The 13,770-nt window shown below is 30.3% G+C and overlaps 1 protein-coding gene across 1 annotated transcript; it reads left to right on the top strand.

The window, feature by feature from the left end:
• The first annotated feature begins 10,437 nt into the window (after nt 1-10,437).
• LOC110601906 (polyol transporter 5) lies at nt 10,438-12,705 on the top strand. Its single transcript, XM_021739301.2, has 3 exons — nt 10,438-10,738; nt 10,968-11,314; nt 11,407-12,705. Exons 1-3 carry the CDS (start codon nt 10,582-10,584, stop codon nt 12,511-12,513), a joined length of 1,611 nt encoding a protein of 536 aa, XP_021594993.1. The 5' UTR covers nt 10,438-10,581; the 3' UTR covers nt 12,514-12,705.
• Nucleotides 12,706-13,770: the final 1,065 nt, after the last annotated feature.

Here is a 13,770-nt window from a genome sequence, read left to right as displayed (position 1 = left end):
AAACAGTAGCACACTTTTTTAATTAAAGTAAATTTAGAATATATTATAACTCGTAAATGAAGATAAAAATTACTATAAAAAATTTTCGAAATAAAAATTTTTTTTACAAAAAAACTCTCTCAAAATATATAAGAAAACCTAAATTAATCATAAAAGACCACTTGCATATAATTGTGTACTGATTGAAAAAATTATAAAAATAAAAAAAAGAGATATTTTCTCTAAAAACTTTCAGAGAGATTAATTATTAAACTATAGACTTTTAAAAGATTGTATAACTCTATATATTAATTTTAACATCGTCCAAAGAAAAATAAAATTAATTTACGTTTAGGGATACTTTAATTATTTTACGCGCAATTAATAAAAAATTAATAATAAATAGAGATATTTTCCATTTAAACAAATAAAAAAATATAGATTAAATATTTTATTTCAGTATATATATAAAAAGTAATTTAATTTTTTTTCTTTCTTTCATCTTCCCGAAAGTCACGGCAATTGAATAAAGCTGATGTCAGGAATATTCATGGTCATGCCTTTGGCACCAAAAGAATTTGCCGACGTTACGATGCTGCTACCACCACATGAGCCATTTCCGTATAATCATTCTGGTCTGAATTCAAAGTCACGTGAGTTGACTGAGAAATATATTATATTTTTTCTATATTTTATATTTTCAAATTATATAATAAAAATTTATTAATGATAAATCAATTTGTATAATTATATAAATAATAAAAGGAATTTTAAACAACTATTATCATTTTTTTATATAACATAATTTTAACATTTAAAATTTCATGATGTTTAAATAAAAGTTGATATGTTACTTTTTATATAATAAAAAATAAAAATAAAAATTTATGCCATGTGTCATTTTTTGAAAGTACTGCTATTAATATACAGGTGGCAATATTTTATAAAAAATTTTGAAAATTTTGACAGACAAGAATAAAAAATATTGTACAAAATGAAAAGTGAATAAAATAGGGCACATAAATATATTTCGTTATTAAATTAAAAACTTTATTGTGATTTTTTTAGTTTAATCCATTTCTATATTTATAAAGCATGTGATTATTAAAATATTAATATTTTACTTAATTTATTGTTTTTATAAATTGCCTATATAAAATTAGGGTTGTAGCATATAATTGTTGTTGTCCTTTGTGCGTGTTATACACGCAGAGAAGATGTTCTGGGCTTCAAACTCTACAAATGCACGTGGGGACACACGTTTACACTGCGTTTTCTACTTGAATTTTTTAAAGAAGACGTGTAATGACGCTTGTAATGTAGTTAGTCCAGGCTGAGGGCCGGTTCTGAATCAAAATTATCGGTTTGATTTAATTTACGGATCGAAAAATTATTTCAATTTTTTAATGATATCGGTCCAGTTTTTTTACCATTACAGCTTCTATTCTAATTAAGTTTACATTTTTTATTCAACTTTTAAAAATAAAAAATTTAGATAAAATGTAAAAAAATAAATATAAATTTTAAATATTATCATATGTTTTTAAATTAAATAAGTAAATTTATAAAACGTACCTATTTATATAATATAAAAAATAAATAATATTGCATATAATATAAAAATAAAATAATATTATTTAAATGAAATACTATTTTTTATAAATAAAAAATTTAAATTTAATTATTTAATAAATTAACTTACTTATATATCAATTTTAAGTAATATAATTTTATAAATTATTTATTTTAAAAATTAAACTAAAATTGAATCATTATTCGAAGACACGTGGCAAGTCTATATTTCGTGATTAAAAGGAGACGTATTGAGGCCCTTGGAGTCAACTTTTAATTTTATGTTTTATTTACAATATTTAAGAATTTTAATTTTTAATTGTATTTTTTAAAATTATTTACTACAATTTCATAATATTTAATTTTTAAATAGATGATAATTTTTTTTATATAAATTAGTTATAGAGTTAGTTAAAAAAATCTCAAAGTTGTTAAAATTTAATCTTAGATGATAAATTTATTATTTAAATTAATTTTGAAATTTATTTAAAATTTTAAAAAATATATAAAAATATAAATTAAATTAAATTTCAAAATAAAAATTATTAAAATAGCATGTTGAAATTTTAGTTGAACTTTAAAGAGACTGTTAAAATAATAAATTTATATTTTTAGAATAAAAATTAAAAATAAGATGTTCAAATTTAATTAATGTATATTAAAATAACACATTATCATCAATTCTTTTTTAATCAATTAATAATTCAAAAAATTAGTCCACTTATATAATTTTAATCCTTTGTAATTATATTTAAATTTAAAAGTCGACCATAATGTTTTTATTTAATTTAATTTTAGATTTTTAAAAAAATCTTAAATCTTTTTATATAAAAAATACAACAAATTAAGTTTTTATGATGAAAATTATTAAAACACAAATAAATATTAATTAATTATCAAAAAAATTGAACTATAAAATAAAAATTATTAAACAAATACTTTCTATATATAATTACTAACTAAAATAATAAAAAATATAAATACTTTAAGTAAGTTAGTTTAAAAGTCAAATAAAATTGGAGTTAGTTGTATTAATTAGTATAAATACTTTTAAGTAGGTTAGTTTAAAAGTTTTTAAATTTTTAGATGTCTCTACACACTTTTTCTCAACTAAATTTAATTTTACCTTTTAAAATTTTAAAAATTAATAGACACCTCCTAACTGAACATGATATAAATCGGTCAAGAGTTGTAATCCGTCCATTCAATTTCTATACATCATTTATTGTTTTAAGTGCCTCTATATTTTGAATGACAATAAATTTTTTTTTTTGGACTTACCCTGTGCCTCTTTCTAAGACTATGTATCTTCAATTTTATCCCAAATGTCTATATTTTAAGGTTAAGTTTCATACATGCCTTACCTAGTACGTTAAAATTTTTTTAAATATCATTTGGGTGATCTTTTAAGGATCAGCCTTTTACTACCATATTATTTACATACACTTCGATTGTGGACCCGCTATATCTTTAAAAGATGTCTTACACTAGTATTTGATAAGTCGCTCATGCGTTCTTTAGCCCAAACGGCATCACTTTATAATAGAAGGCTCCTGCATCGATGATAAATGCAGTCTTTTCTATATTTTCAGCATCCATCATGATCTGGTGGTAATCTGAAATAGCATCTAGAAAGGAAATAGTGCACTCGAGGTAGAGTCTACCAACTTATTAATAGAATGGAGTGGATAATGATCATTTGGGCATGTTTTACTTAAGTTAGTGAAATCCATGCACATCCTCCATTTCCCTTTTGCCTTCTTAACCAGTACTACATTGGCGAGCTATATAGAATATTGGACCTCTTTTATTAATCTTGCACTTAACAATTGATTAACCTCTTCTTTAATCACCTGTTACATTTTTGGTATAAATTTTCTTTTCTTTTGTTGTACCAGTTTTATTATTTTATCGATAGATAGCTTATGGGTAATAAGAGTCGGGTCCACACCTGTTACACCTTTTAAAGACCAAGCAAAAGTGGTCACTCTACATTTTAGTAATTCTATTAAATGATTCTTTATTTCACCATTTAACGCAATTTCGAATCGTATATTTTCAGCTATACCTAACTGGACCTCTTCCATAGAATCTATTGGTTCTGATTTTATGTGGGAGTCTAGTTTTTTCAAAAGGTCGATGGGCATGGTCACTTTCCCAAAGCTTCTTGTGGAGTGCCTGTAGCACTATTGGACTGATATCCGGTTGCCTCGAACGACGACTAATCCTTCTGGAGCTGGTAACTTAAGACACATAGCATCCATGTTAATAATTATACCGTGACAGTTTAAGACTGGGCGACCGAATATCACATTGTATGCAAGCGGGATGTCTACCATCGCAAACTCCACATACAACTCCTGCTTGTGCTTCTTATCACCCAGCACAAGGGGGAGGTTTATGGTACCCAGTACTGTCGCGGTCTTATCTCCTAATCCCACTAACGGGTAGGAGAGTTTAACAAGATTATTTTTTATCTAAACCTAACTTATTAAAGACATGTAAGGTGAGGAGATTAACGGAACTACCTATATCAACCAAGACTTGCCTCACCTCATACATGTTCAGTCGGATGCTGATGACCAGTGAGTCATTTTGAAAAAAATCCTATTGCCTTGTCTTCAGCTCCAAACCTTACCACCTGTTTGGCCCATGGTTCTTGCTCAATTGACAAGATATCTTCTGCCCGCGTTTATTTTTTCTCTTGCTATCGCTGGGTCTTCCTGTAATTACATGTATAACTCCTATAGGTTCATTGTCAGGGGTGGTTTTAGAAGTTTTACCCTAGATTCGGGCCTCCTCTTTTCTCTATTTTTTCTAGCAAACTTTCGAAGTGTTCCGTCCTTTATTAACCTCTTGTTTTAGTCTTTCGGTTGTCGACACTCCTCCGTTGTATGTCTGTGGTCTTCATGGAAACGGTAATACTTGGTCCTATCTCGCCTTTCAGCTTTATCAAGATGAGCTTGGGAGGTCATCTGACTTCTTTGTCATTTTACTTGATGCACATTAAAATATGTGTCCGTGAGTCATTCAGTGGAGTGTAACTCTTATACTTACCTTGGTCATCCATTCCACGGGACATTGGGTAATTTTTGTGGTCTTCTTCATACCCTTGCCTCTCTGTCTTTTGGTTTTACTTTTGACTCATACTCTTGTCTTCTCTTAGCGCTTGGACTTCATCATCCAGCCTTATGCACTTCTAAGCTTTGTCCATTAGCTGTTGATAAGTAGAGGCTAGATTGTTAATTAAAAAATCCATGAACTTGATGTTGCGTGTTCCTTTTTTCAATGATTCACATGCTATCTCATGATTCAATTTTTCCACTTGTATTGTTTCAATATTGAAACATGAGATAAAACTCCTTAAAGACTCATTCTCTCCTTGGTGAATCTTTCGCAAGTTAGAGGAGAGCTTTTTAGGAGGTATGCAAGTAATAAATCTAGAATTAAACAACACAACAAATTATGTAAAGTTTTGAATTAAACTTAGGCTTAGATGTTGGTACGATTTCTGAGTCAAATCTATGAGTATGGATGGGAACACTATCATTGACGTCTTGAAGTTACATTATTATTCTAAAGATTGCTAGGTAACTCCCGAGCTTTATACTGCTCAAGAGTGGGCTGTAATCTTTTAATGTACTGGAGCGTTTGCTCGTTATTCAAAATTTTCAGATCAGCCTCATTGACCATAAAGGGTATGTTTTATCCACTGCCAGGAGTGGAAGAAATGATAGCGTTCTTGTTGGCAACAGCTTGTGAATTATAAGCTATTTAGGGAAATGAAGAAGAAAAATATTTCTTTTTAAGAGAAAGTGAATAGGAGACTGGTTTTAATCTAAATGAATAGAGAGAATTCAATGTATCTCTCGACAGCGAATTCAAATGATATGGTTGAAACAAAACTGTGCCTCCTCGATGGTCATACAAATTAATTAACGATTTGGAACAATAAGAAAAAAACATACCGCAAGATTCTCAAATGCGTTCACGAAAAATCAAACGATTAGTGATTCATAAATGATGCCTCCTCCCGAGCTTTATATTGCTCGAGAGTGGGCTGTAACTTTTTAATGTACTGGAGAATTTGCTCGTTATTTAAAATTTTTAGATCAGCCTCATTGACCATAGAGGATATGTTTTATTCACTGTCAGAAGTGGAAGAAATGATGGTATTCTTATTGGTAACAGCTCGTGAATTATCAGCTATTTAGGGAAATGAAGAAGAAAAATATTTTTTTAAAGAGAAAGTGAATAAGAGACCGGTTTTAATCCAAATGAACAGAGAGAATTCGATGTATCTCTCGACAGCGGAACCAAATGATGTAGCTGAAATAAAACTGTGCCACGATGGATCAATCTACAAAAAAGAGAATATGAGGTGGTTGGCGCCTATGTCAATCACTTCGACGCTAAAGTCAGTAAATTAAAGAAAAGAGCGAGTGTAATGAATTGTTTAGAACTCAAGAGTTGTGTAAGAATGCATATCTTGACCTCTGTGTTTATCAGTTTTTATACAGTAAAAAAGTGGAGTTGATTATTAAATCTCTTGGAAATCCGACTGACACCGACTAGCGGATATGGGATCCCGCAATTATAGGTGTAATGGGGATCTGCTGGATTATGTTCTCTAATGCTAACTTTCCATGAAACCTTATCCTACCAAAGAGATGACGAATCTTGGCGAAAAATCGAGAACTATGATGTTTGGATCTTCCTTTCTATGAGTGGGATCGCGCATCATCTTATCAAACCTTTTTCACGTGACTCTATCTTAAAATGATTGCTCATGACTTATTTTGCGCAATTGTTATATTATATCACTTTTATATTCACATAATTTGTTTTTAACATATTAATATGATTATAGTATATTAACTTTTATTTGTTAAATAAGACTGTATTGTGGAAACAAAATGTCTTTGTATAATTTTAATTTTGGTTGTTATTTAAAAAATGGTTTTTTTGAAAAAGCAAAAATTTCCTAAAAAGGTAAGTTTTAATTTTGATAATTATTTTAAAAAGGTTTAAAGATATATAAGATAATGATATTTTCTCTTTTAATTGTAGTTTAAAATCTTAATAAATTATAATTTATTTATATTTTTTATAATCATAAAACTTATGTTATTATAATTTTTTTATCATAAAATTATAAAAAAAATTTTACAGTACAATAAAAAGTTAAATTATTAATTTGTGACTCCCTCTGCTTCAGGTCAATTGAAGGGTAATATAGATGGTAATGTATGTCTTTAAATTGGACTCAAGTAACGTTAAGAGATTATAGAGGATATTTTATTATGAGTTTGATGAGCTATTTTGAGAGAATTCTTCCTATCAAGCTTTTGAAAGCCTTAGCTTTAAGAGAAATTTTAGTATGATTGTATGATTCTCATGTTTCTATACATATTTTGGGAGATGTCAAAATTGTGGCAAATGTTGTTCAAGCTAATTTGGATGATTAGTATGAATTTGATCAAACCGTTGATGACGATAAACATTTCTTTCTTTAAACGACTGATTGATCATTGATTTAAATTCGAAAATAAATTAATTTCTCACTTATTCAATAGAATAGTTATATTGCAGGTTAGTTTCATAAAAATTACTACACTCTTTGTGTTCGATTTTACTCTGATATATCTTCATATTTTTCATTTTAATACTTCAAGTCTCGGTTTGGATTAGTTGAACATGATAGGTTAAGGATTTTTTTTTTTTAAAAAATATTTATAATAAAATTATGATTTAAGATAAAAAAAAAGGTTAAATTATTATTGTTATACTATAAATAATTTAAAAGTCTTCGGTAGAAGATCAGTAGTCAATAAGTCTTAATCACTTTTTCTCTCAAAAAATAAAATAAAATAAAAAGTCTTTGGTGAGAGAGTAGTCAATAAGTCATAGTCGTAGCAAATTTGGTCTTTCTTTGACCAGTCAAACTTAAACAGTTTACGTATGTCCACTCTCTAGTAGCAACTCATAGATTAATAGTTTAGTGGTAAGTCATACGGTGATGCTTATGCTATAATTCAATATTTAAAAATTAAATTCTGATAAAAATAATATTTTAAAATTAAATTATCAACAATAGTCTCATATAATTAAATAAAAAAAAAAACCTAAGTAGTGTGATTATATGATATTCAATTATTCACGAAAATTAAAATCAGATTGAATTTTAAAATTTTACTATATTTTAAAATTACAATTGATTAAAATCCTGATTTAATTTGAAACTTTGATTTTAATTTTAGCTTTAATTTTACTTGCACTTCTAATTTAAAACTCAATTTTTTTTTAACAAATAATATTCTTATATTTCTTTTAAAAAAATAAAATAATTGTATTTTTAATATTATATAAATAATACAAAAATAATAATTTTTTTTCAATAAAAATTAGAGATTAAAGGAGTAAAATCTAAAATCTCTCTGATTCATATATAATTATCATCAGATTAAGTCTATAAATATAAAAAATAATAATAATAATATTAACATCTAAATAATAATATTAATATAAAAAATATAAAAAATATAAAAAAATATTGAATTTTTAATACTATATCATTTTAAATTTCTAATACCATTCCACCAATGAAAAAACATGTGAAACAACTAAATAGCAATATCAACAATATATTAACCATGCATTCACAGATTTAATCTTAAACATACATTTACAGGTTTAGTTTGATAATAAATATATTTAAGTAAATCTGAGAGATTTTAGATTCTAACATTCCAATCTCTAATTTTTATTTTTTAAAAAAAATAAAAAAACAGCAGATTAAATATTGAGTCCATGATAGTAACATTATACCTTCAGTTTGAGAATATTAATTTTATAAGAAAAAAAAAATTCTTACAAAAATTTTTAAATTGAAATTTTAATATACTTTTAAAAAAACTGTTGTTTGACCTATAATATTTTTATCTTTGTTTTTAACTTTACATTTTTATATAATTTTCATTCATATTTTATATTATTTAATTTCAATTTTTTAATAATTTATATTTTTATGGTGGTCCTTATATTTATATCAAAATTTCATTGAAAATGGAAAATAAGAACCAAAAGCTAGAGCTTATTCACTAATAAAAAATTGGACAGTTTTTTGAAAATTTTTTCTAAAATATCTGAAAAATAAAGTTTTTAATTTACATGTAAAAAATAATAGATTATAATATTTCTAAAATTGGGCAGTTTTTAGCATTCAAACAACCACCTCCTCAAACCCTCAATAGCCCGCAAAATAAAAAAAAATTAGAAAAAATTACTTTTTAATCCCTGAAATTTAACGTAATTAACACTTTTGTCCCTCTATTTTGGCGATCCAACATTTAAATCCCTCATTTTCTTTTCTATCCAACACGTAATTAACACTTTTTCTTCTTCTTCCTACCCTTTTTGCAACTTCTTTCTTCTTTTTTTTCTTTTTCTTCTTCTTCTTCTTACCCTTTTTGCAACTTCTTCTTCTTTCTTCTTCTTCCTACCATTTCTGCAACTTCTTTTTCTTCTTCTTCTTTTTCTTCTTGAGAAAACATGAAAGAAAAAAAAAATAAGAATTTCACATTGAGAGAAGGGTATTTTTAGAAAAAATTATCACCTCTCACCGTTGACTCTTTGACCAAACGATTTAAATGGACGAAAGGACTACGAATTTGGACGAAAGAGAAAGTGAGGGACTTATGTGTTGGGTCGTCAAAATAGAGGGACAGAAGTGTTAATTACGTTAAACCTCAGAGACTAAAAAGTAATTTTTCCAAAAAATTAGGAAAACCCTAGGCTAATCAGAGGTCCGACCGTGAGAAGAAAAACCCGAGCAGTAAAGCAACCAACTTAGAAGCAACCACAAGTCTTCTCTGCCCAAGCCAATGATCCGGAACATTACTGAGAGAACACGACAGCAATCTACCAAATAGGAAGATCTGCTCCAGAAAAACGACTAAAGAACTCTATATTTGTGCAAACGGGAAGGAGGAAGGGAGTGACTGGAGATCTCGATAGGCAGCGGAATTGAGTTCAACGCCATCTCAATCTCTTGTAGATGATGAAGGATCGGGAAGCCGAAACGACTGAGGCTCCATGAATATCCTCAGAGATGTTCAGACCAAGCTAAAATGACGACTCGCGAGAAAGTCCTACAAATAGCCAGAGAAACCACAGATCTAGAAACGGCGTCTCCAACTCCCTCAACTGCTGCGACTACTTGCAAAAGAATCAATATGCAAGAGTAAAAACAAAATGCAAATTCAACAGAAAAGACAAATCAATATATATTTTATTTATATAGACAAAAATCTATAGAGGAGGCAAAAAATTATCTACATCTTCTCGGCCATGAGGAAAGCAAAAATCCACAATCGGAAAGGAAAAACATAAGCTTTTCTCATCCGGAATTAGGCAGGATAAATCAACCAGAACCGAGAGAGAAAGAAGGATAAACCTTCAGAAGAAAATGAGGAAAACATTGCAAAGTTTGCATCTCCTTTTTCAAAAGTTATTTTATTTAAACTATATAATATATTTTAATATAATTAAAAAATATATGTATGAAATTGGATATTCAATGTAGTACGGCATCGAGTTGAAGATGTGAGTGACAAATTAGAAAAAAAGAAAAATAATTCTAGTTTGATACGATTTGAATTTTTTAATAATTTTTTTATTTGAATTAGATTTTTTTAATTAAGAAATTTAGAAATATTGCACACCCTTAGTCATTCATGTTGTAATCTACGATAAAATTAAAATCCGTCTATTTCAAAGTAAACGAGTCAGCACAGCAGCTCGCCCATATGAATTTTTTTTTCTTTTCACTTCATTATGCTATTTTAGTTATTACAAGATAATGTCCGAAGCCGTTTGTCTATATAAGCAACTCCAGTTTCCCATGGAGAGCTACCATATTTTCAAACTTCTGCTCTTCATGGCTGCTTGAGCTTATCCACAACAACCTTACACAAAACCTAATCACCATTTTAAAATTCTCTCTCTCTCTCTTTTCTGAGGTGAAGAGAGATGGCTGATACAAACACAGAGAGAGATGTCAATCCAAGAAGCCAACCTGCAGAGAAAACACTTGCAGATTTTGATCCACCAGAGAAGCCCAAGAGAAACAAGTTTGCTCTTGCTTGTGCAATCTTGGCTTCCATGACCTCTACCTTACTTGGCTATGGTGAGCTTTTAAAGAAAAAAAAAAAAGACTTCTTGATCATTACACAGTACTCTCTTGATACAAATATAAAATGGAGTTCATGTAAAAATTATAATTTTCATAATTTTAACTGATTTTGTATAAAAGAAATGGATACAAATATTAAATCTAACTGATATTAAATTTGTTTTTCATGCAAGTGCAGCTTGTTTTAGTTGCAAAGTTGATTAATATGTTTCTTGGTTTGTAGACATTGGAGTGATGAGTGGAGCTTCTATCTACATCAAGGATGAACTGAAAATCTCAGATGTTCAAGTAGAACTCCTGGCAGGCTTGATTAATATATACTCACTTGTGGGTTCAGCCGCAGCTGGCAGGACCTCCGACTGGATAGGCCGCCGGTACACCATCGTGGTTGCTGGAGCTATTTTCTTCGTCGGAGCTCTCCTAATGGGATTCGCCACCAACTTTTCCTTCCTCATGGTTGGCCGGTTCGTAGCAGGAGTTGGAGTGGGATATGCACTCATGATTGCTCCGGTGTACACTGCAGAGGTCTCTCCGGCGTCGTCTCGTGGGTTCCTCACCTCATTCCCAGAAGTACGTATACGCTACTTGTGCTTCAATAATCTACGATGACATTTCACGATAAACAAAAAGGAAATTTGCATGACCTTTTCTGCCAATTACAGGTTTTTATCAACACGGGCGTTTTGCTTGGCTACGTCTCAAATTTTGCATTCTCCAAGCTCCCAAAAAACTTGGGGTGGAGATTCATGCTTGGAATCGGCGCAATCCCTTCAGTTCTCCTTGCTTTAATGGTCCTACTCATGCCCGAGTCACCGCGTTGGCTCGTTCTCCAGGGTCGACTAGGAGACGCCAAGCGAGTTCTGGACAAGACCTCTGATTCTAAAAAAGAAGCTCAAGAAAGACTAGCAGATATAAAATCGGCAGCAGGAATTCCACTAGACTGCAACGACGACATCGTTCAAGTAGAAAAGAAATCCCACGGCGAAGGTGTATGGCGAGAATTACTCCTTCATCCTACACCGTCCGTTCGTCATATCTTCGTTTGCGTAATCGGCATCCATTTCTTCCAGCAAGCATCTGGTATAGACGCTGTTGTATTATACAGCCCAAGAATTTTTGAAAAAGCTGGAATAACATCAGACAACGACAAATTACTCGCTACGGTAGCCGTAGGATTCGCGAAGACAATCTTCATCTTAGTGGCGACATTTTTGCTTGACAGGATCGGACGGAGACCATTACTTCTAAGTAGCGTAGGAGGGATGATATTTTCATTAGCAGCCCTTGGATTTACATTGACTCTAATAGATCATACGAAGGAGAAGCTAACGTGGGCCGTAGCACTAAGCATAGCAATGGTACTGTGCTTTGTGGGGTCCTTCTCAATAGGAATGGGACCCATAGCGTGGGTATACAGCACTGAGATACTACCGTTGAGGCTACGCGCGCAGGGAGCGAGTATGGGAGTGGCAATGAATAGGCTAATGAGTGGGCTGATATCTACGACATTTATATCGTTGTACAAAGCAATCACAATAGGTGGGGCCTTCTTCTTGTTTGCGGCAATTGCGTCGGTGGCTTGGATCTTCTTCTTCACATGTTTGCCGGAGACTCAGGGGAGGACGTTGGAGGAGATGGAGGGGCTTTTTGGTAATTTCATAAAGTGGAGGTCTGTTTTGAAGGAGAAGAAATTGAAGCAGCAGCAGCAGCAGCAGCAGCAGGAGGTGGAGGAAGGGAATGATGGGAAGAGTAGGGCAGATGAAAATTGAAGGGTAGGGGTCTTTAGGGAAATACAAGTTGTAGAAAGTGAAGACTTCTCCAATTATTAGGGAGAAAGATGTTGTGTGGTGCTAAATAATTGTACTTTTTAGCATGGAAACAAGTAGCATTTTGAGGTTTGTGGATAAAGATTTTCTGCTTTTATTTGGTAATAATAATACTTATTATTATTATAGATGTCATTTTCTTGCCTAACTTTTTTTTTTTCTTATATGAAGAGAGGATTTGATTTTCTTATGCGTTGAAATGAGTGGTTCAATTATTGAGTTGGATGAACTAAATTACCTTTTCACTTTTTTTTTTTGTTGAATTTCTATTGAGGAAAAGATATATTGTCTCTAGTTTTCTTAGAGAAATTTCTTACTTTCTTCGCTTTTGGAGCTTCAAAAACTTCTTGTCACCATTCAAGCGTGAGATAAGAGACAGCTCAAAATCAGTAGCAAATTACTATATCAATGAGAAACACAGTAAAAATTGTTATTATTATTATTATTATTATTATTATTATTTTAACTATGAGTAGTAGTATTTGAAGTCTACTTAAAAATAATGGCTAAATTAAGTGCTCTAGGTGTATAAAAATTAATGTAAATCCATAAGTCCATTCAACCACATCAGCATACTCATTATTCATTAAACACACAAGTACATCTGTAATTATATAGGTGTATAATTTTACAGACTCTACTGTACCGATGAGAGAGTCGATCGAAGGGGAAAACGAGGGGAAGATGCTCACTACTAGGGAGAAGGTTAAATACACAATAACCATTCTTTTAATTTATTAAAAATTTCAGAAAATTACAGTACACTTGAAAAATTATTTGAGACTAAAAAATAAATAAAATCGTTATTCGAACTTAAATTCTCCGCAGAATAATTGGGAAAAAAAACAAAATGAAATGCAATAAATTAAAAAATAAATTCAAAAAATCTATATCACTGATAATAAAAATTAAAAGTATATCACAAGCAGTCTAATTGATATGATATTTGGCAATTGAATAAAATCATAATGAGGGATGCAATTGAATCAAAGGCATTATTGTGAATTGTTAGATCACAAACCAATTGGTATAGTTTCTCTGTTATGTTTTCATAAAAATAAAAATAGAAAAGGGAGAGAAGAAAAACGGAAGTTGACAGGCAGCGAGCAAGCATGTGAATCTTGCCTTCAATATAGGAGAACGGTGTCCATGAATAATTGGAGATGTGTCTCACGGGGAAGGGAATCATATATCTCAGGG

The sequence above is a fragment of the Manihot esculenta genome, chromosome 15 (genome assembly GCF_001659605.2).
Source record: "Manihot esculenta cultivar AM560-2 chromosome 15, M.esculenta_v8, whole genome shotgun sequence".
NCBI lineage: Eukaryota > Viridiplantae > Streptophyta > Magnoliopsida > Malpighiales > Euphorbiaceae > Manihot > Manihot esculenta.
This window is presented reverse-complemented; position numbering and strand designations above follow the sequence as displayed.

What these genes read in the sequence shown, in the direction of transcription:
- LOC110601906 (XM_021739301.2), top strand. Translation starts at nt 10,582, where the DNA reads ATGGCTGATACAAACACAGAGAGAGATGTCAATCCAAGAAGCCAACCT. An exon ending in CTCTACCTTACTTGGCTATG is followed by an intron (nt 10,739 to 10,967) that starts GTGAGCTTTTAA and finishes CTTGGTTTGTAG; the next exon opens with ACATTGGAGTGATGAGTGGA. An exon ending in TCCTCACCTCATTCCCAGAA is followed by an intron (nt 11,315 to 11,406) that starts GTACGTATACGC and finishes TGCCAATTACAG; the next exon opens with GTTTTTATCAACACGGGCGT.